Here is a 22,654-nt window from a genome sequence, read left to right as displayed (position 1 = left end):
AAGGCATTGTACCTTTCACTGGAGTTACTTATTTGGTAAGCCAAGCCCATGGGTCAGCTTTGGCCCTGTAAAAACCATCCAATTACGTCATAGACTTTCTATAACAGAGCGGTGATCATCTTCACGGTATGTTTCCCAAACAGTGGATCACACAATGATTCCAAAAGATAGTGTGACTTTCCAGTAAAACAGCAGAAGGTGACCTACCTAGCATCAACAGTGAACCTGACGTCATTCACAAGTCCGCTGATTGAAAGTTCTCAATCTGACGACTACTGACAAATCCAGCTCAATGCAGATATCCACAATTTGATGGTCTATTTGTAATGGCTGCAAAAAGAGTAATGGTTAATTACTTCGCCTGCTGCCAACTCAATTCGGCAATCTAAGCCTCTACTACTCACTACTTTGTATCAAACAATCGGGCTTCATGCGAAAGGTTCGCCTCACAATGGGCCGATAAGGGGCATTGATTGCGAACCAGGTAGGCTTGATCTGAGCCCGAAGATGAAAAAGCCTCTAGTTTGATTTTCAATTGAGTGTGAACTAAAATCAGAGAAATGTCCAACAGAGGCTCTTCTATTTTTCATCCGTTCAAGGCAGTAGGACAAGCCGAGATGGTCTTCGCCAATCGGCAATTGTCCACCTTTGGGCAGTCGAAAACTGTCAAAATAACATTCTCTACCCACCACTACAACCCATAACAATTAAGCCATATTCATCGAACGCATCTAAAAAAAGCCTAATAGATGCTCCAGTATGGAAAAACCTCTCTGCCTCCACATACAGCTACACAGTGCTATCGGCCTGCAGATAGTACCGGCAATCACCCAATCAAGGACCCGTCGTTTCAGGCTTGGGCCTGCTGATTCCAATTTCAAAACCGTAGCAATGATCTTCTCTTTAACAGCACAGGCGTAGCTGTTTTCCGACGATTTCCCGCCTCTTTTGCCGAACCTGGTGAACCCACCTCTGCCGCTTACCTGCACTCCAATACGTGTAATCGGCAGTGCTGCTACACGGCAACCATAACCAGACTCCATATTCTTCAGCAAAGGCCAGCACACAACGCGAGCTTATTACCGCTATTTAGACTCTTCCAGCCTAAAATAGAGTTAGATTCCATCACGTGCTCCGTTTTCCCGTACAGCGAGCCCACCACAAGTTCATCCTATGCTCCCTTGAGCCCAACACATGTCCAATAGATACACGCTGCATTTACAAAACACGGTGCTGGCAGCCGAGCCAGCCTCCGGAAGGTCGGGAACACAACTGCCGGATTTCGGTGACATATACACTTCATACGCTCAGAGTAGCAATCTCCAAGATGGTACGGCTACTACTCCACATAATGGGTCTCAAGACCTGTTGGACTCTAATCTGAACCATGTAGGAGACAATACGCCGCCAGTGAGAAAGAGCTCCCAAAGAATGAATCCCACAAGAGCCCAAGCGGTATTCCAGGCCATGAACGAACGTTCAGGAAACGCCCTGCCTCATACTCCCCAACGGAACGATTCACCGGGACTGAGCGATTCTTTCGACTTCACCCAGCCTATTGGTCAGACAGGTCTTCATTCGTCGTCCTTAAACGTCTTGCTTGACACCCCATCCTCAGAAAGCCAGTACCGCCAATTGGTCCTGACTCCTCCAGTTATAGAGACAAATTACAGACACCACGGACGACACGTGGAGAGCCAGGAGAACTTGGACGAAGATAACAGCAATGTTGACGTGCTGTTGCGCAGCGAAAGCGTCGACAATTGGGCCGAAAAAGGAGGCGCAGAGAGAACAATCTCTTCTTCGTCCAGCGGATACGATTACAAGGTGATTCGCCGTACAGTCAAGGACTTTGAGTTTGGGAAAGACATTGGCGAAGGCTCTTACTCCACTGTTGTTTTGGCTACAGATAAGCTAACCTCCAAGAAATATGCTGTGAAAATACTAGACAAGCGTCACATCATCAAGGAAAAAAAGGTCAAGTATGTCAACATTGAAAAACACGCTCTCAACCGTCTTTCTGGTTGCCCCGGTGTGATTTCGTTGTTCTTCACGTTCCAAGATAAGCATTCATTGTATTTTGTTCTCGATTTCGCAGCCAATGGAGAGCTTCTTGGTCTCATCAAGCAATATGGCACTCTCAATGAAGAGTGTACCCGCTACTTTGGTGCCCAAATGCTTGACGCTATCAAATACATGCACGACAACGGTGTCATTCACAGAGACATAAAGCCTGAAAACGTGCTTTTGGATGACAATTATAGAATCCAAATTACAGACTTTGGCACTGCGAAGCTCCTTGAGCGCAAGAAAAACGGCAATACAGGTGAAGAGGAGGACTATCCAGTGGATGTACGAGCGAAATCGTTCGTGGGAACAGCAGAATATGTGTCTCCAGAGCTTCTTGAAAGCAAGTATTGCGGAAAGCCCGGTGACATCTGGGCTCTCGGGTGTATTTTGTACCAGCTCATTGCTGGCAAACCACCTTTCAAAGCTACGAACGAATATCTCACATTTCAGAAGATTACGAAGTTGCAATATGCTTTCAGTGCCGGTTTCCCCTTGGTTCTCAGAGACTTGATCAAGCAGGTTCTTGTACTCCAGCCCTCGAGAAGAGCTACTATCAACCAAATTCAGAAACACCACTTCTTTCATGATGTTGACTTCGAGAACACAGATGCCATTTGGAATTCACCAGTGCCCGAATTAGGTCCATACAAGATGACTGCTAAATCCATGATGAAGATGCCGCCTGCTCCAAAAGCAGCAGCGAAGAAGATAATTCGCAAGCCTGGAAAGAAGAAAGCTGCTCCACAGACAAACTCTCCACAACAACCCGAAAAACCGGGCCAGAAACATGTCACCAGTGATGGAGATTCGAAGAATTACAGCGCTGCAAGTGTAGCAGCCTATGTCTTTCACAAGCAGGATGAAGATGAAGCTCCACAAAATAGGTCGAATCCGTCGGCTAGTGCAACAGCGAGGAAGCCATCGGCGCCAGAGTATATTCCAGGAACAAACATTTTGCGTCCGGTTATCAATTCAAGAGCTAACTTCTCAAGGAGCAGCGTCAGTCAAAATTCAAGCTCCTTAAGTAATGCTAGCACGCCGACGGAAAGGAGAGATTCTAAACCAGCAGAAATTCCTCCAATTTCCAGTGTCGAGCTTGCTTGGAAGGACTATCTTACCGATCCAGATGAGAGAGTCTTACATGTTGGCCAGGCGATAGTGTGCAAGCAGCCCACGGATTACTTTGAGAAGAAGCACAAAGGTTTAATTCACAATGCACCATTGAAGTATGTGAGTCAACTACAAGCTGCTGCGAAGGTAGGAGGCAATGATTCGATGCTCACGAGAGTTGCTCAAGGTAACAAAGGCGGCTTGAGATCGGCGCCAGATGCCACAAATTACGTGGCTAACGAGAAGGATGCAATTGTTGATTTCACTCAGGAGGAGGAGCCTGACCCCAAGATTACCAGCATTCCTGAGGACGAGGACCTGCCATCATCACCCGTGGACGGAAAGGAGAAGGAGGATCAAAGCAACGGGTCAGGGAAATCTGCTTCCAAATTCGGAAAAAAGTTTTTGAAGAAGTTTTTGACCCATTCTGAAAAGAACGAGGATGGTAACTCAGACGCTGCTTCCACAAAATCCAGTGGCAGTGGTGGAAATGGAAGGAGCCGCAGTTCAAGCTTCTCGTTGGAGAGGGCTAGAAACTGTACTCTAGTGGCCACAACTCACGGCAGATTCTTGATTTTCATAAAAGAAGGTAACTCAGAGCTAAAGTTGATTAGCGAGATATTCCTTAACTTCCCTTTCATTCAGCTTAAGGAGGTGGTCACAAATCACACCGCAAAGTTTGGTAAGATCATTCCAGTGACTGGTATCTTTGCAGTGCAAGCTATTGAGTCAACGTTTGTTTTTGAAGTTGATAAATATGAGGTCGATATCTGGACTGTGGCTCTTGCCAGATCCAAGCTTGGTCAGTTCGATAGAGAAAGAGAAAGAAATCGCTCTGCATCAACGGTTAGCCAATCGCCCAAACTTATGGATGCTCCTTCCATCACATCGACACCTCCTGTGCCAAAAGAGCAGAAGGATGATCCTCTTCCCGCTCCCCCTCGTCGGCTGCTCCCCCCGTGCCCCAGCCCATCTCCACCAGAAAAGTCAGCAATGAGTCGGGTCCTGAACTGCCCAAATCACAGCAAAATCACAGCAAGGAACCAGGCCTGCCAAAGCAAACGCTTGATCCTAGAGGCCATCTGATGTTCAGAAGCAGAGCAAAGCAGAAGAGCATGAAGAGGAAGCCTCCACCACCTCTCCCAAAGGGCAACATTGGCCACACAGGCTTAGCCAAGGATCCAGCGAGCCCTGACAACGACACACTTCACGCAGCACTTCTAGCAGTCAACAACAACCCGGTTGCGAAGCAAGAAGAGCGTCGCTCTAGCTTCTCAAAAGCCAATCCCACCAGCCCCACACAGAACATTACTTACCGGTACCAATCGCCTTCCAATGGGAAGGGCCGGATTACTGCAATGAACTCGAAGCTTCTCAACAGAACTCGAGACAAGCAGTAGTCATGTTACAATATAAAAGTCTCATCATGATGACGTAGCGGAGTCTCTATGTGCATAGAGCCAGATTAAGCTTTTTCGCAGCCATTTGTTGCATAACGTAGAAGACCTTATCCCCGAGATCACACATGAATTCTTTTTGAAGTTGAAGATGGTCTTAATGAATTCGCTTTCTTCTATTATTTGACATTTGTTTTTGGGGAACCAATATATTCAGAATGTGAATAGCCGCTAGGTTAGCCATCATTGATGGAACGGCTAAACAGCGTTATTATAGCCTCAATTCACTAAACGCATATTTTCTGCTTTCAGTGATCAGACTTATATCCATTGACCATTTGAATTTCTTCAGTTTTTTTCCTTACTCGAACTGCATTCCTGTAAGTTTCTTGCAGTTTGATACAGATCTATCTCCCAGCTTCATCAGTCACAAAGTTGGTGCGACCAATTTAACTCTACAGTCATCCAATTTTCCCTTGAAGACGCAAAATCAGAATAAATGAAAGCGCTAGTTATCCCCACACAAATTTCATTGATAAAATGCTATTTGTACGGAAATGTCCCGATGTCGTTGTGACAGTCACGTCCGCTCACGTGATTGAAGAAGAGCCCTCGACCGACACTGCGACGTAGCCACTGCACACGTTAGGAAATGTCGCACACAAACAGAAGAGCTGGGGCCCGCGCCCTGCATACGAGACGACATCCTTCGCAGCGTCTACTCACAAAAAATTTTCTATTAGTGAAGAAAAAAGGATTTTGATATTTCACCTGTTCCACAACTCAAAAATGGCTAAGTTCATCAAGTCTGGTAAAGTTGGTATGTACAGCCGTTGAAGACCGATCAATTTGCTGAGATGCCTATCGTGGCCCTATTCCTTTGATATTTCATCCACTGATTCATGAAAATTTGATATTCCACCAACGTCCATCAATCTCCATCACCTCGACTGATGTAGACAATCCAATGACTCCAGCGTGTCCATCCATCAAAAGTATCCATCCTCCGTCAAGATCCTGCTTCACACTACGAAATACAACGAAATATGTCGACCCGTACCAAAGTGAAAAACTCCATCCAATCAGCAAATGCAAATATTCACAACTCAATACTAACAAGCAGCTATTGTCACCCGTGGCCGTTTCGCTGGTAAGAAGGTTGTTGTCGTCAGACCCCACGATGACGGCACCAAGGCCCACTCTTTCCCACACGCCCTCGTTGTCGGTATCGAGAGAGGCCCACAGAGAATCACCAAGGCTCACGACGCCAAGAAGATTGCCCAGAGAACCAGAGTCAAGCCTTTCGTGAAGGTCATCAACTACAACCACTTGATGCCAACTAGATACTCGTTGGACGTTGAGTCTTTCAAGAACGCTGTTACCTCTGATGCATTGAACGAGCCATCTCAGAGAGAAGAGGCCAAGAAGGTTGTGAGAAAGGCTTTGGAGGAGAAGCACCAGGCCGGTAAGAACAAGTGGTTCTTCCAGAAGCTCAACTTCTAATTCTGTCACATAATGTAATAAACTCTGCAACGGTATTTTCAATTGTAGTGGATACGCTTTTAGAACAAGATGTGGTACCGAGATCCCTGTGTTACCCTAGTTCGACTGATTGTAGGAAGTCCATCATGGAGTTTGATTACTTGCATCTGCTTTATCTAATGTGAGATCGCTAGTCGGATGTTCGTTCTGATGTATGGAGACTCAATTGACACTTTAAAAGTCAAAAGCTGTTACAGGAGGACATCTCGAAATACATTTGGAAGCTAGTTTTTGGCTGGTGGTATACTCGTGTGACTGTAGTTCAAGACCAATGAGATGCAACCATCAAAATTTCCCTTGAAAACTAAAACATCAGGGCACGGGCTGCTATTTGAAATTAAAGGGGACAAATTTCCGGAAGGCAAAGGCCCTTCTTGAATCTTTTGGCGATCTGAATGGTGGATCATCTCAAATGAACACAAATTATGATGAAGCTGTACCACGTTCTCCAACCTTTGATAAAACAACGAACATCTTTGAAGAAGCAAGTTCATGGTCGTCAGAATTTATCTTTTCTCTTCAATTTTGATATACACTTGAAGAGCATGAGCTTCACCGAGTGCAGCAGAGCTTTTCGCAGCCATTCTGTACTCCAATCAATTCACCACGCAAAACAGGAATCTGGGTCATAAACAATGTGAGATAGTAATTCTGAAGCATTCTACGTATAAGTAAGGAGATTCCGCTCCTTTGCTATATGGTGGGAACACAGGGGATATTACGACTTCTCCATACTTATAACCACCATCTCAGCCCTCTTTCACGATAACGCAAAAGACCAATCAGTTCATTCCCTTGAGTAGATTTGACACTCTCATTTCATTTCAATACCATCAATGCGATCTCGTTTTTGGTGTACTTTCATGTCTTCGTCTTATCGTTCCAGATCTGAGTCACCTGTAATCCACGTGACGTGACCAATTACTTTTTCGTTCCAACTCCATCTTCAATCTCCACCATGGCTGAACAGATTGACATTGAAAAGCTCAAGCTTGAAGAGGAAAAGAAAGCGCAAGAGCAGAAAATCACGCCTTGGGAGGTAGAGGGAGCTGTTGACGAGAATGGTCTTTCACAAGGCATCGACTACAACAAGCTCTCGGCTCAGTTTGGCACCAAAATCATCACGGAAGAGACCTTGAAAAAATTCACTGAAATCACGGGCCACGAGCCCCACCCGCTTTTGAAAAGAGGTGTTTTCTTTTCCGAGAGAGATTTGCACAAGATTTTGGACTTGTATGAACACGGGGAGCCATTCTTTCTTTATACTGGAAGAGGCCCATCGTCTGACTCAATGCATTTGGGCCACATGATCCCATTCATTTTCACCAAGTGGTTGCAAGACGTGTTTGACGTGCCTCTTGTCATTGAAATGACAGATGACGAAAAGTTCTTGTTCAAGCAGAAGTTGACTATCGAAGACGTAAAGGGTTTTGCAAAGAAGAACAGTAGAGACATCATCGCCGTGGGTTTCAAGCCTGAGAACACCTTCATCTTTTCTGACTTGGAGTTCATGAACCCTGCCTTCTACGAGAACATCGTCAGAACCTCTAGACAAATCACCACTTCCACCGCTAAGGCCGTCTTTGGTTTCCAGGATTCTGACTGCATTGGTAAGCTCCACTTTGCATCTGTGCAGATTGCCACAGCGTTTCCTTCGTCCTTCCCTTCGGTTTTGGACTTGCCCCCAAGACTCCCTGCTTGATTCCATGTGCCATTGACCAGGACCCATACTTCAGAGTATGCAGAGATGTTGCCGACAAGCTCAAATACAGCAAACCATCCTTGATCCATGCCAAATTCTTCCCAGCTTTGCAGGGTGCATCCACGAAGATGTCGGCCTCTGACAGTACCACGTCTATCTTCATGGACGACACACCCAAGCAGATTCAGAAGAAGATCAACAAGTACGCCTTCTCTGGTGGTAGAGCCACGTTGGAGGAGCACAAGGAGCTTGGTGGTAACGTTGATGTCGATGTTGCATTCCAGTACCTCTCGTTTTTCGAACACGATGACGAGAAGTTGGCTAAATTGGCGGACGGCTACAGAAAGGGTGAGATCATGTCATCTGAAATGAAGAAGGAGTGCATTGCCGTGGTGCAAGAGTATGTTGCCGCTTACCAGGAGAGAAGATCCAAGGTGGACCAGGACGTTGTGGACTCGTTCATGAAGCCCCACAAGCTTGTGTACGGTCAAGCAGAGAGAAAGGTGCCAGCTAAGGAGAGAGTGAAGAAATCAAAGAAGTAATCTACAGGATAATAGATATAGCATAACGCTTATTTGTAGAAGGTTCATCATCATCATCATCACCATCATCATCATCACCATCATCATCATCACCATCATCATCATCACCATCAACATAATCACAACCACTACATCCCTCAATCTGATATGCGTCGATTATGAACATGATACTACTTACAAGAATATTTACGCGGTTAGTGCTTCTTTTTGCTCTTCTTCAGCCCTTGGTTGCCCTCGATGAACTGCAAGATCTCATCGACAGACTTGGAAGCGATTGAAGGGTCAGATGCTGGCGCCTGGTTCTTTTTGCCCTTACCTTTACCCTGTGGAGCCTTGGTCTTGGCAGGAGCCTTCACAGGAGCTTTTTTGCCGTTCTGCTGCTTTCTCTGTTCAGCAGCCTGGTGTTCATTGTAAGCAATGTAGGTTTTGATCTGTGTGACAAAGTTGGCACATTCCTGAGAAAGCGTGTCCTCAGGACCCACAAGCTTGCTGAACACATCGCCAGCCTGGGTGAACTGTTCTTGGGCGCCCTTGTAGTTGCCCAAATGCACCAATGTAATGGCGTATCTGTGTCTAATGAGGGCTGTGATATCGCAGACGGAACCATTCAATTTTTCAGAAACCTCGATTGCTCTGGCAAAAAGCTTGCTGGCCTCCTTCGAAAGCTTCATCTCCTGTAAAATGGCAGCAAAATTGGTCAAGGTGCTCACGGCGTTGGGGTGGTTGTTACCGTAGATTTGCTCCCACAATTGAAGAGCACGTCCATTGAGCGCAAAAGCACTGGCATGGTCCTTGTTCAAGCTGTCGAAGAACGAAGCCTTGATGTAGGCATTAATGGTTTCGTAGCTGTCGGTACCGTAGATTCTCTCGTTCAAGATGATGGCCTTACGAGCTGCAATAGAAGCCTCACTGGACATGCCTCTTTCAGTGTAGAACTGGGCCAAAGTTGAGTAGAGCGACGAGATCTCGCTGTTAACCGAGCCGTAGATTTGCTGGTAGAACGAGATCAATTCGGTCATGAGTGTGGTGCCTATTTCGGCGTCTCCCTTGTTGAGATGGCTCTTTGCTGTTTCATAAATCTCGTCCACCATCGAGCAACGGTAGCCAGCGTCCTTGATAATTGGCACAATGTCGATGATATCGTCAGCAACGAAAACAGTGTTGCGCTGAACAGCAGGTGTTGCTACCTTCTCCTGGTGCTTCTTGCCCTTGTTTTTTCTTTTCTTGGACTCCACAATTGGCTCCTTTGTTTCCACGGCAGCAGGAGCAGCTGGTTTGGCTTCAAACTCCTCCTTGGTGAAAAAATAAGGCTGAGCTTTCCACTGGATACCGACCTTGAGCGCAATGTCTCTCATCAAGCTCAAAGGCTTGACTGCTTCAGTCCAGTCGGAAGAAAGCGAGTGTCTGAAACGAGCATACACCTCCTTTTCAACGGCACTGGTCACCTCAGCAGGCTTGATGGAGGTGAAAGAAGTTTCCTTCTTGGAAAACAAAGATTTGATGGAGCTGTCGATCTCAACCTCGGGGCTCGAGTTCACATCCTGACCCAACAAACAGTTGTGGAAATGGGCAACCAAGTGAGGCTTCAAGAGGAATGGAACATCCTTTCCCAACTTACGAAGAACATGTTTGGAAGCTCTGGCAATCATCTCCTGGACAGCAAGGCCGTGAAGTGCAGTCATGTTGGCTTTAACAGGAACCAATTTGGCAGCGGATTGCTTTTCTTCGTCTTTCTTGTCCTCCTCCTTCTTCTCGTCCTTCTCGTCCTTCTTCTCCTTTTCCTCTTCGGCCTTCTTGGCAATTTCGGCCTCGTTCTTCTTGATGGCCTCCTCATTCTCTTTCTCAAAGTCGGCAACTCTATTCAAGGCCTCTTCGGCAATGTAGCCCAAGTATCTCATGTTGATACCCACACGGTGCATAAAAGCGGTCAAATGAGCACCATCAAAAGGAACCAGGTTCTTGGTGATGTCGTCCAAAAACTCAGGAATCAACTGTTTCTTGATGAAAGCAGAAACCTCCCGCACGTCCTCCTGATCGGCCTTCAGCTCGTCCACACCGGTGAAAACATCCGGATTGAGCACAATCTGGTCTACTGGAATGGCAACTTGGGGTTTTTCATCACCATCAAGCTTGCCCTCCTTGTCCAATCTCTCGGTCTCCACCTTAAACAAAGCAGCGGCTTTTCTCTTGTACCATTCTTCCACGGCATCGTGTCTCAACGAAGCTTCCTTGTGAGGGTAAGACGTCTCGGAACCATCAAAGTGGGCATCCAAAAACTCGACATCCAAAGGCGTGGTTCTGTACAAGTCGATAACGTACTTTCTGTGGTCAGTACCAACGATGCACTTGGCATCCTTGGAAAGAGCAATCTCGCCTTCTGTTTCAGCGCCCGACTCCAACTTGACCTTGTGAGACTTCAAGTGGAAGGCCTCACCGATGGGCTTCAACACCTCGTTGAACTCCTCAGAGGTGTGGATCACATTGTTGTCGTGGGAGTAGCCCTGGACAATTTTGTCAACTGGTTCACCGTTTTCATCGGTTTGATCAGCAAAGACACCAGGAACAGGAGCCTGACACACCACTCTTTCTCCCAAGTAGTCCACAATACAAGTGAGCAAATTGCAGACGCCCTGGACATCAAGTCTGTTCATGAGCCTGACGGTGGCCAAATCTTTGCCAAAACAGTAGCGGGCAGCTTCGTCTCCGCCCGTGTTGTCGTGGGCACCAGTAGCATTTACACCGAAACTGTAGAAGATGTTGTTTCTCAAGAAAATGTGGTCCTCCTTGGCCTCGCTGGGGTTCAAGGGCGTGATGTTGCCTCTCAAGATCTCTACCGCTGTGGCTGCTGCAGCCAGGCTGAACTCCTGGATGTACTTGTTGATCAACTTGTCTCTGAGCAAGCGCTCGTTGAACAGCTCTTTGGAGAATTCCTTGATACCCTGGAATTCCTCGTTCCAGTCCTTGACCAAATCGGCGCCATCGACACCATTGGAAAGAAGAGGAACCTGGTTCCGGAATGCATCGGGCACAATGGCGTTTCTCACCTGGGTCTCAGTGACCAACCATGGAGAAGTCACGGCAGCCTGGGATGGGATCAAGTAGCTTTCGGCAAATTGGGATCTCTGGGAAATGGCCTGCTTGTTGCCCTCGACAGCCTCCAGAAAACGTGGCGACAAAGCACTCACCAAGTTGTGGAAAAGGTACTCTTTAGCACCGGTCTTCATGGAAGGGTCGAAATTGGCGTTCGACAAGCGGCTCACAAAGAAACCCAGCACATGGCATGTCACAGAAAACGTCTCGCTCTCCAATGTCGTCAACGTGAGATAAAGCAAGTCTCCTCTGGCTTTCTGGATTTGAGGAACACTCCATTGCGATAAGGTGAGCGATTTGATCGGAAGCTTCCACAATCCAAGCACAGAGTCTGCGGATGCAACCTCCACGATGTTGGTCTCCTGAGGCTCAATAAGCTTGCCGACGATAGCCTTGATCTGAGCCTTCTCCTCTTCAGAAACCTCCTCTGCTACACCTTTGGATTCCTCAGATTCCGGCTTCTCTGGCTTCTGTGTCTCCTTGACACCGTCCAACTTCAAGCGGTTGAACTTGGTGCTTCCGGCAGCCACGCCCTGGGCACGGGCAGCGTGGTCGAAGAAGTTCATGCCGATACTCTCTCTGAAACGAAGAAGATGGTCGTACACATCCTTCAACGAGTAGGCTCTTTCGGCCAAACGAACGTCGTACTTGCCGGGCTGGCCGAAAACGTCTTGCAAAGGTGCAAAATCATCGAACTCCGTGACGTTGACGTCGCCGTAAAACAAACTGTAGTTGGTCAATTGGCTCAACATGGAGCTTGCAGCCAAGGCCTCCTTGATGTCGTTGATGGAGTCGGTCAAGGAGTGGTGAGTTTCCACATATTCGATTTTTTGGCCCAAGAACAGCGGAAGGGCAATTTTCAATACCACCTCCTGGGGGTCCTGGGGGTCTTGGGGCTTTTCGGCCATTTCGTTGTGGAGTAGCTTTGGTGAGTGAAAAATTCCTCAGGCTGCTGCAGGACGGTGGGGCTGCTTGTGGAAAATGGGATAATTTTGGATTTCTGAAAAATGGCTAGAGACAATTTTTAGGTGAATTTAAAAAGACAAGGATAGTTGAGGAGTTTCAATATTCCTTTTACGGTGTGATTTCTGGAAGTTGCTCAGTTCGACTGGCTGCGAAATTGACGTGAGCGGAATAGATGGAACCATACAAGATCTTTCGGTACGGGAAATCGGTGGTATCATCAGGGGAATGATTTCGTTTAATTCTGGAATTTTGTTATTGCCGAGGGGAAGTTGTAGAAAGGGGCTTGGGCTTCGGTGATGTAACTATGCTGTGAACGCTGGAGTGGTTGATCATATAATCAGTTAGTCACAAGTACATGGTGATTGACTATGGTTGTGGAGCAGTTGAAAGAAACCAAATGGCAGATGGCTCCAGTAAAAGCAATTCAAGATCTTGGGCCCAAGCACCTCTAGCAATTACAGTCGTTCTTGTGATTCTTTCCATAGGCTCAAGGAGCCAGAGCCACAGACTTATTGAAGAGTTGATTTAAAGAAAATTGGAAATTAAATCATCCAAGAAATCGACATAGGAATCCTCTCATCGTTCGTCATGAAGCATCTATCGACCCATCACTCCTCATTTACCCCCTTAATATCAAACTCCAGGCCGCCAGACCATGAAAATCTGGATAGTTCAAATTTCGATAATTCACCAAAATCTTTGGCCCAATCGATGCCACAAAAAAAAAAAAAAAAAAAAAAAAAAAAAACGGACTCTTCTACCGCCTTATCTCGCTTCCCCACCTACACTGATTGTCTCACTTTTTCGCATCCATACATCGCCATCAACCACCACCTTTTCTAAAGGTATCTCCATATCTTACCTCACCATGGACTCCTTGGGCAATACAGCGCCACCTTCTGATGAAGTACATCACCAGAATGTCCACATCAACGATCTCCCCGATGAGGTCCTTCTAAACGTCTTTGCCCACATGCAACCAGTGGAACTCAAAGACCTCCGCTTGGTGTGCTCCAAATGGAACCACGTGGTGCTGGACAAATCCGCCTGGATCAAAGCGTTCCATAACCGCTTTGGCACAGGTAACGTGTTTGCTTCGGTCACGGGGCTGACCATGTGGCTTACAGAGTATCTAGGCCGAGTCGCTGTGGCAAGGAAATGGGCCAAAGCTCGGGCCTACTCCCACTCCTATGCGCTTGTCAACAACGAATTTGGCATGAGGGTTCCGCCTCGTGTGTTTGTGGATTTTGCCCACGACAGGATCTTGACGTTTGCCAGGTTTCTGGGTGCCATATCCATGTGTACGCTATCCACAGGGCGTAACCAGGTGTTTTTCCCTGAAAACAGCGTGTTGTCTATGGGCATGGCTGTTGACAGCAATTGGTCCCACCTCTGCGTGGGCAAGCCCAACGGCGAGGTTCTACTCAAAAACTTAATCACATCTTCAGCCACAGGGCTGGGGAAGCAGTCTGTTACAACGCTTCAGGGCCCCACGGACGATCCAATTGTGGCTCTTAAGCTCAACGAAACGTTTGAAAAGGTCAGGGAAAAAGTAGAAATTGTGGCAGGTACCAGAGGCGGGCTCTTGCTACTTTGGAGCGCTACTTCGCTTCTACGGACAATATTTGTGAGCCAGACTTGCGGCGTGCTCGAGGTGGAGAGTGATTTCACGAAATCTGTCGTAGTCGTCACGGAGGAGGAAATAATCGCCTACGAGTTATCCCTGGGTGAAGAAACCCATCGTGTGGCGCATGGAATCGCCTTGATGCCCCACGTCAACTTTTGCATTGACCTCGCTGACATGAACGTCGTGGCATACGACGAAACTACCGTCAAGGTGTTCCATCTCGCCGAGAAGGTTTTTGTTAGAGAAACAGAGGCTCCGGAAGAAGTAAGCATTATCGGAGGCAAGTTGCAGCAGAGTGACGGCAAAGTGAGAAACTCTGATGTTGCCGGAGGCGATGGTCGTCTTTTCGCTTTAATATATTCTGACGGCAGTGTCGGCACCTTCAACATTCGTGATACCAGCAGCGAAATTAAGCTTCTCACGAGGATCATGCCTCGCTACGACGCCCCCTTTGGCATTTTTGACTGGACCGCCGTGGCACTCAACAGCTCCACCATTGCTATTGGTCTTCTACCTAATTTTGTGCATTTTTACGACTCCCACCTGGGCGAGTATCTTCGAGAGGGTGTCAAGGTTCTGCGTAAGCTCTTTCGAGAAGGCGAGCCACCCATCAGGCACATCAGTTTCAGCTCAAACCAGGCTGCTGGTGTGGTTGTCAGCGGAAGTGTAGCACAATATTTCCGTTTCGGTGACGCTCCGCTTTCATCGAAGAGGAAGCCTAATACACCTCAGGCTGCCGAGGGTTCTTCTCGACATGCTATGCATAGACACATCAAGGCTCAATTGGACGACTATGAAACCCTTGAAGACTCTCGTCGCCGTGCAGAACTCATGGCTGATCGCTACAATGGCACAGAGCTCGAGAGCGAGGCTGAAGAGCTCCGAATGGCAATGGCGCTAAGTGCTAGTAGCGTCCCTGACACCAGCGAAGATGACGACTTGGAGAGGGCTTTGGCGCTTTCCCGAGAGGAACTGGAAAGAGTCACACCTCGTGAAGGGACCCTGCGATCTCATGAGCTTTTTAAGCAGCCTGCTACGGGACATCCTGGTGAGCCTATCGAGGAAAGTGACGACGATATTCTTCGCCAGGTAATAGAGATTTCGCTCACTGATGTATAAACTCAGGGAGCTAAAAGCGTTTCCGATTAAGGGTTGCTGGACTACATCATTGATACCGGTTTTGTGGTGCACCAAGTTTTCAACCCCCCGGTCTGACTCTTTTCAGGGATAAAAATATAATCAAAGCATGACCCTAAATTCCTCAAGTCCGTTTGCTGCATCATCATTCGGACGTTTTACGACACGCCAAGCGTTGCGAAGCCTCCTCAACAATAGACTACGGGAATACACCGGCGGGAATTATTGAGCTTCGCCGTTGACTAAGGTTTGCAGCCAAGGATCTGAGTCACGATTTTATCGCACTAACGGTTTCCAAAGCACTTTTCAAAATATCGTTCTTTTCGTGACAAAATTAAGAGGACGCCAGAAAAAAGCTTAAAGCAAAAGCATTTTTATTTTGGGCCTAAATGATAACAGAATGAAGGTTCTGGCCTGATCTCGTGGGTGCCACCATCCGTGGATGCACTACTCGGTACCGGAATTTTACGGGATACAGCGTACGGCAGGTAGAATAAAAATCCATTTGCCGTTATTTGCGAGATCGTTCCATACAATACGAACTCATTTTTTTCCCTGCAAATTAAATACCGTTCTTTCAAAACAGCTACACTGATAGCAGATTCCCCACACAAAGGCATTAAAGCTCTGTCTTGCCATGTCATTCAAATTAAGGGAGCTGGGGAGAATCCAGTTCTTCCAGTCTTCCCTTCCCTACTTGAACAATAATGCTGTGACTAAATTTCAGCGAAACCATACTAGACGCTGGCGTTCCGAAGATCCCCATCCTTCGAACCACAAATTCTTGTCTATTTCAAATGGCCACTATGGCATCTACTTCACAATTTTTAACCATGAATTGAGACGAGAAGAGAAGAACGGCCTCCATGACAGTGGTTCCCATGTCTTAATGGTGTTCCCCTCGGGATCACTGCTGTCAATCCCCATTCCATATTTCGTCATAAGTAAAGTCAAAGAAGAGGTTTACAGTCACATTGATCACCTAAAGACAGTATCGAAGGAGTTCTTGTCATCTTGGGCATTGGTGAAACCCAAACACTTGCTGCAGCAGCAGTATTTCGTGAGGTCATTCACCACATCTGCCACTGAGAAGGAGCCAGAGCCTCTCAAAATTACTCCATTGTCACAACCTAAAATTGAGGAGGTTGTGGAAGAGTTCGGTGGCGAAGAAGTGCCATTCGCGGAGTCCTTCCGCAAGTCTCAATGTGACGAAATCACGAAAGTATACAACTCCCATGCATCTCCCGAGGACCTTGACATCATATATCCATTATACCAGGCTCTCAAACGGAACGATATTCCCTCCCCACCATTGAGCTTTACAACATTGTCCTTGAATCTATTTTGTCTCGAGCACTTGACAGCGACAAGACCTCTCTTGCTTCCATCGAGTCAAAACTCACGAATCTCCTTACCGTCTATCAGGATATTCTTCACCTTTGTTCAAGCACACCTTTGAGACCCGACAGTACAACTTACGATCTCGTCTTGAAAGGAATATTCGAAGGTTGTGTCGAAACAGTCAGCGCCGGCCGCTCCCCTCAGTCGCACATCACATTTATCAAGAATTTGAGACAAAAGCGAAAGAATTTGGCCAGGTAGGTACTGACCTTTTCCTTTCATTAAAGGACTGTCTGAATCTTGCACTTTCTTCCATACTTCCCCATATGGTCACTGCTATGACTAGTTTTCCAGAGCTCTTGACAGTCGATCTCGTCGAAAAAATTTTGGAACATAGGACGACAGTAACTGGTGCAGGCTCTTTTTATGTTGGTCTCATCGAGTTGTCCCAGCACTTCGCCTCCTTGGGTATGCCCAATCTGAGCCCACAAGACATTCACCACTACCTCATCTCCGTTTTTGAGGATTTCAAAAGCAACGCTCAAGCCTGTCCGGAACTAATGAGCTATGAGTACAATGTTTACTCGGCTCTTCTACTGGCTTTGATAGCCAACGGCAACTTGTCCTTGGCGACAAAGTTTTTAGATGACATATTGGTTGACTACAAGTCATCCTTGCAAGCATCCGATAAAAACATTGTGGTTGCTAAGCAGAAAGTTTCTGCTCTCATCTCCGTCTACCTCGAGGCCATCACATCAAGCGGCAAAGCAGGCGACTTACACAAGGCTTACAACCTAATGAACAAGTTTAACGATGTTCCTTACCTTCCGGAGTTCTCCACTCAGCTTTACAATAAGCTTATCGCCCTTTTCATCAATGAGTATTCCATGTTAGAAATGCAGAGACGTGCCTCGAGTGACCAAACAATACTGAAGCAACAAAAGGACGTTTACAGTATCATCTGGAACTTATACGAAAAGGTGGCGATTAGATCTGATTATCAGAACAATATGTATGACGCAACGATATATCCCAAGAAGTTTGCGAATTGCAGGGAGTATTTGTTGACGTTGAGCATTGATTTAGGCGATTATAGCAAAGCACACCGCTTGATGAAGGAGATACTTGCGAAGGATCATTTGATAAGTGATTGGAACGTTTCAAAAAAATTGGTATTGTTTCTTATCAATACAGCGCAGCTTTCGGGTAATGGCGAGTACATTCATCTTTGTTGGACACTTTTAGAACAACAGGCAGCTCAGTATAGCCATGATTCAAGTATCTTGAATGCTTTTGTCAGTGAGCACTTGCCCTACTTGGTTAACATTGTTTCGGATTTCAATTTTGAGAGATTGATCAACTCGAAGATGGTGAATGATTCATTCGCTAAGTTTGATCTCTCCAAGGACAACATTTATGGACTTATGACTATAATGACGTACCTTGTTAACATCGCGGGCTCGAGAGAAGTGTCATCTGAGGCGAAGCTGAGAATTTTGCAATACCAAGCGCACCTTTTGAAAGAATTTGAAGACACTGAGAACCACTATTTGCAGCTTTCGGAAGAGCTCCTTCAATTCAAACACAATTTGATAAACTCATTCACTCTCTTGATTGCGTCATCAACTGCGTTAACAATGACCAATGAAATAAGGGATTCTTGTGAGATTCTCGGAATCGTTGCCCCAGCAGTGGGCTGAGTAAAGCGGTGATCTTGATGGACTATTCACATATTCTCGCCATCAATTATCTGAAAGGTGTGGAGAATTTTGAAGGTGCTTTCAAGGCAGGTTTCAACTTCAATGCCCTCACCTGGAAACTCATCATCAACAGGAATTATGTGGTGGACAATTTATGCAAAGACAGGGGAATGAAGATTGAGGAGTTTGTCGCGAGACTTCTAGGTCTGTCTTTGGAGGTGAACGAAAAACATGCCTTGTTATGCTCCCTCATCTCCTTAGGTCATGAGAAGGTGAATATCGAAGTTTTCAAAAGCTTACTCAAGGGGGATGAGAGCGGAGCGCTTGAGAATGGCCGTGTGTTGGATGCTTTTGCATCATTTTCTCAAGACACTAACAATTCATATTTCTTGAGCATCTTCGAAGGTGCTTTTCAAAGGCTTCTTGAAGGCTGTGACAACAATGAGTGGGCATCCAAGTTTATGTTCAAGCTTTCAAGCATTGGCAAGCTGAAAGAAGTTGTGAATATTGTATCGCATGAACGTATCAAGAAGCTCAGCCTTACGACAGAGGGGGATATCAATTTTTTGGCCTCCATTCTTACGTGCCACATCGCTTTGAACAATGATAACGAGGTGATGGCTATAATGAAAACTTTCTTCTCGGATAGAGAAGGAAACAAACATTTGATGGAATCAAATGAACTATTGAAGATAGTGGTCGACTTCTATATATCTAGAGGTAATTACGCTATCGTCGTGGACCGTTTTGGCGAATTGGCGAAGCGGTCAGTGGTTTTAAACGAACGGGTGAAGTTTGCCAATTTCATGATGCAGATGACAGGAGAAACTCCTACTAAGCAAGACAGCACCGACCAAAATGTGGCCACATTTGCAATCAGTCTTCTCTCTCAGCATGATGTGGGTGGTATGAACAAACTTTTCGAGCTGAACTCGAAGTTTCTGCGCACCGCAGGTGCAATTTTTGAAAGCATGGTTGAGCACTTGACTGCTGCGTCGGGACTAACCACGGACTCGCGTGCGATCCGAGCTAAGTTTGAAGCTGCTATCAGACTTTGCAAGACGATGCGCTTGAAGGAGTTGGCGGTGGATCACCTTGTTAGTGTGATTCGTCTCCTCGGACTCATGGACGCTCGTGACTTGTTGAACGTTCTTGTCAATAAGTTTGTTAACCGAGGAGAGACAGCGTCGATTGTCAACCTCTACTTCATGCAAATTCGGGTCACGTCGGCCCACGAAGCCAGCGTGCTCAAGAAAGAGTTTGAGTCGGCTTTGCAAAGGGTGGGTGACAAAATCAACTTAGCAAGGCTAGCACAAGCATAGAACAGCATAGAATGACGGAATGATATTTATTAATGCAACGAATCAACGATACTAATGCAAAGTGAAGTGAAGTAGGTTTTAGTCTAGTTTTTGGATAGAGTCCAGGCTATCCAGGGTGTATGGTGTAGCCCCTTCGTAAGTTGGATAATCACTTAAAGGCGGCATGGTTACCTCCAAAGTTCGGAAGTTATGGGTCCACGTGATCCATACCTTACCTAAAAAGTCGTAACGCTTCCGATCCTCGTCGCCAAAAGAAAATACGGATCCGGAATTGTCTATAGTTCCTGAGTTGTCGTAGTTCTCGATCGCACTATAAGCACAGTAGTAGTAGTCTGTGCAACAATGAGACTTGACCCAGCCCTTCTGAGGCTCATACTCGCCAATTTGCTCCACGTCGTCTATCTGATCGACGTCCTTTTTGCGGTTTTTCAGCTCGAGTTTGTAATTCACTTCCACGGTGAGATCCACCGGGCTTCCTCGAGGCCGTAATGGCGGCATCCCTGGAGGCACGACAGCATCTCGAACACGGAGAGGTGCTTGATACAAATCTTTCAAGACTTCTTTATCCTCAAAGGTCGAGAAGGGGAAGCGGCGCTCGTCTCTGCTGTATCCATTTTTCTTGCAAAACGAGAAACCCAGGTTAATCCACAAAATTCGTCCAGAAGACAGCATGTGGCCAGGATGGGTCAGACACACTTCCAGAGCCGCCAGGGCATTGTACAACTTCCGAAACAGATCCGTTGTAAGTTCGCCCACACTGGCTGCATCATATTTACTCCACAGATAGTGTTCATCACCAGCCATGGCCATGGCCATCCAGTACATTTCTTTATCGCCCCAGATGGACAGCTTGATGGGTTCGCCCCAGAGTGCCAAGGGAAGCAAGATCAAATTAGCGGTGTAGTGTTTCTTGCGGTGGAAGAGAACGATCCCAGCTTCCTGGGTGTGTCTCCATCCTCTCATGTAAGGAATGTCCATGGTGTAGTCAGTCACTGGCTTGATACCAAGACCAAGGTCAAGCGTGCTGTGCTGGTGAGGCATGAGCTTGGAAAAGTAGTTTGTTTCGATCCAGTCGTTACTGTCTCGAAGCAGGCGGTCTCTGAAGAAGTAAGCACCAGTTTCTTGGAATTCAGGCGATTGGAACAACGAAAGCGGCTCTTCCAACGGCACAGCGTCAGCATCCACCAACATCACCTCCTCAAAAGAGTTGAACATCAACGCTAACAATTTGTTGTTGTAGCCCGAGAAAACGTGCTTTCCCTGGCCCTTCATGGGTCTTTCGATGTTGACAAATGTAAGGTGCTGGATCGGATAGTCAGAGCCGAACTTTTCCGGGTCGGACAAGTCAATCTCAGGGATGACTTTATGGAGGAGCTTTTGGTCTGTGAAGCGGTCACTAAGAAAGTCTTCTTTAGAAGCCACGGCAGCTGCCCAAAGCGTTTTCTTCGATCGGCTCAGCAAGTCTCCTCGGTACACTATTTGAATTGGAAGCTTGTTGTTGAGTGCCCTGAGAACTCTGATCAAGCGAGTGATATCCTTAGTGTAGCGGGTTGCTGCTGAAATAACAATGCCTTTTCCTTTCATATTCTCGTGGTAATACTGAAGGAGGGTGTCGTTTGGTTTATAGCTTCGTGCTCCGGGGAAGTGATTTTCGAGAATTGCACCGTCGGGAGTCTCGAAAACCGGGAGCTGGTCGTGGAAAAACGGCGTCATTCGCCTGGCCCAATGGCCTTGAATGTCTGGATCTGGGTCTGACACTTCGTTGCCAAAGTAACAATTTCCGTAAAGTCTGACGACTGTCATGAGGTCAGCCATGCGGGTTTCTTGCGTGTAAGTCACATTGACTCTCTCATTGAAGTAATCATTGATCTCCTCTAGCTCTTGATCGGTGATTGTCTCAAAATCAGGACGTCCGGTTCTCTTCTTCTCCTTCTTGACTGCGTCATAGGCATGGCGGAAGAACAGGCCCTTCAGTACACAGCTCTTGTCATAGGTCTCTTGGTATAACGTGGGTAGCTCCCAGTCGGGCTGTTCCTTCTCTAAAAACCGGAAGAACTGGCCACATTTTTCAGCTTGAGGTTTCTGGACAAAGGCGTCCCAATCACCGACGTGTTTTTGAAAGTTTTCGGTCAAGGAGTATTTATACTTTGGGTAGTGGAGTAGTTCTCGAACGTTGTAATCATTGATACCGAACCCGGTTTCGGAGTAGTCGATCTTGGTATCCTGGGTCACCACGGAAAAGTCGACAAAGTGGTATGAGACCAAGGTCAATATGCAAAGCACGGTCACCAAACAAAGGCCTCGTTTGTGGAGCCGGCCCGAAAAGGCAAAGGGCGATTTCATCTGGATGCCTTGGAAAAACCGTTCGCCATTGGATCAGGGGTTATATAGAAAAAGTTTATGTAGAATGGGCTGTGCAGCCACCCCGACATGCGCGACATCTTGTGTCAAGGGTTGCAGCACCTGCATTGCTTGAGAGAGCTCTCAAGAGGCGACATTATTTGATGCAAAGGCGTGGGGAAGCTACCCATGCTTATGGAATTTCAAAGGAAGTATCAAATCAAGTATTCGTCACGTTATTAACGTTTCCATGAAAGACAAAAAGAAACCCTTGTCCCTCGAACCTCGCCGCAGTGGCGCCTAAATGGCTGCGACATTGGCAGAGTCCCGACGCTCTTAGTATTGCTTAGCCTAGGATGCTTAAACTTCTCGGCAATCAGCGGCTTTGCTCGCACAATAATGGCTACCCTAGGCAGCCTCGGCGCCTGGATTGTTGTGTTCCGTTCCTGGCCGGCTGCGCCATCTTCTCGCGTCACCGCCATTGAGTGTTATCATAGGGGTCCGTTTTTTCCGGACATTTGGGTTGATTTGCAGAAATCACTCAAGCGTCCCTGATTGCCATTGTGCACAGAGTGCTTTGCAAGAAAATATGTCGAGGACGGGCGAGTCTTGGTAGTTACCTAATCAGGCAATTATCAACACTTGTGGTGATCTTGGTGAGTTTCTCGGTGTCGCAGGGTCCATCTCTGGTGACATTAGATAGTACTTCCTGGTGCTTTTCAAAATAGCCGAACAGCAAAATTGTTTTTGGCGATGTGATAGACGCTA

The 22,654-nt window shown here is 46.8% G+C and overlaps 6 protein-coding genes across 6 annotated transcripts; 4 read left to right on the top strand and 2 right to left on the bottom strand. All coding sequences in view use genetic code 12, as the record gives it.

Annotated features, from left to right (window-relative positions):
- Positions 1-1,194: 1,194 nt before the first annotated feature.
- On the top strand, positions 1,195-6,080 carry CXQ87_001586 (uncharacterized protein; the record flags this gene model as incomplete). The annotated part of the gene is made up of 3 exons (XM_025480121.1): positions 1,195-4,080; positions 4,149-4,440; positions 5,698-6,080. 3 exons carry the CDS (start codon positions 1,195-1,197, stop codon positions 6,078-6,080), a joined length of 3,561 nt encoding a protein of 1,186 aa, XP_025334421.1.
- Positions 6,081-7,077: 997 nt separating this feature from the next.
- On the top strand, positions 7,078-8,363 carry WRS1 (tryptophan--tRNA ligase; the record flags this gene model as incomplete). The annotated part of the gene is made up of 2 exons (XM_025480120.1): positions 7,078-7,788; positions 7,809-8,363. 2 exons carry the CDS (start codon positions 7,078-7,080, stop codon positions 8,361-8,363), a joined length of 1,266 nt encoding a protein of 421 aa, XP_025334420.1.
- A 194-nt stretch (positions 8,364-8,557) lies between these two features.
- On the bottom strand, positions 8,558-12,361 carry CXQ87_001584 (translation initiation factor 3 subunit; the record flags this gene model as incomplete). The annotated part of the gene is made up of 1 exon (XM_025480119.1): positions 8,558-12,361. The coding sequence occupies one exon, from the start codon at positions 12,359-12,361 to the stop codon at positions 8,558-8,560; it is 3,804 nt and encodes a 1,267-aa protein (XP_025334419.1).
- Positions 12,362-13,287: 926 nt separating this feature from the next.
- CXQ87_001583 (SCF ubiquitin ligase complex subunit) lies at positions 13,288-15,165 on the top strand (the record flags this gene model as incomplete). The annotated part of the gene is made up of 1 exon (XM_025480118.1): positions 13,288-15,165. The coding sequence occupies one exon, from the start codon at positions 13,288-13,290 to the stop codon at positions 15,163-15,165; it is 1,878 nt and encodes a 625-aa protein (XP_025334418.1).
- A 655-nt stretch (positions 15,166-15,820) lies between these two features.
- On the top strand, positions 15,821-19,546 carry RPM2 (ribonuclease P; the record flags this gene model as incomplete). Its single annotated transcript, XM_025480117.1, has 4 exons — positions 15,821-16,512; positions 16,548-16,693; positions 16,729-18,154; positions 18,214-19,546. 4 exons carry the CDS (start codon positions 15,821-15,823, stop codon positions 19,544-19,546), a joined length of 3,597 nt encoding a protein of 1,198 aa, XP_025334417.1.
- A 78-nt stretch (positions 19,547-19,624) lies between these two features.
- MNN15 (putative alpha-1,3-mannosyltransferase) lies at positions 19,625-21,889 on the bottom strand (the record flags this gene model as incomplete). Its single annotated transcript, XM_025480116.1, has 1 exon — positions 19,625-21,889. One exon carries the CDS (start codon positions 21,887-21,889, stop codon positions 19,625-19,627), a length of 2,265 nt encoding a protein of 754 aa, XP_025334416.1.
- Positions 21,890-22,654: the final 765 nt, after the last annotated feature.

Source organism: Candidozyma duobushaemuli, assembly GCF_002926085.2.
Source record: "Candidozyma duobushaemuli strain B09383 chromosome Unknown B_B09383, whole genome shotgun sequence".
Classification (NCBI taxonomy): domain Eukaryota; kingdom Fungi; phylum Ascomycota; class Pichiomycetes; order Serinales; family Metschnikowiaceae; genus Candidozyma; species Candidozyma duobushaemuli.
Note: the sequence above shows the minus strand (reverse complement) of the source record. Positions and strands in the feature narration are given on the sequence as shown.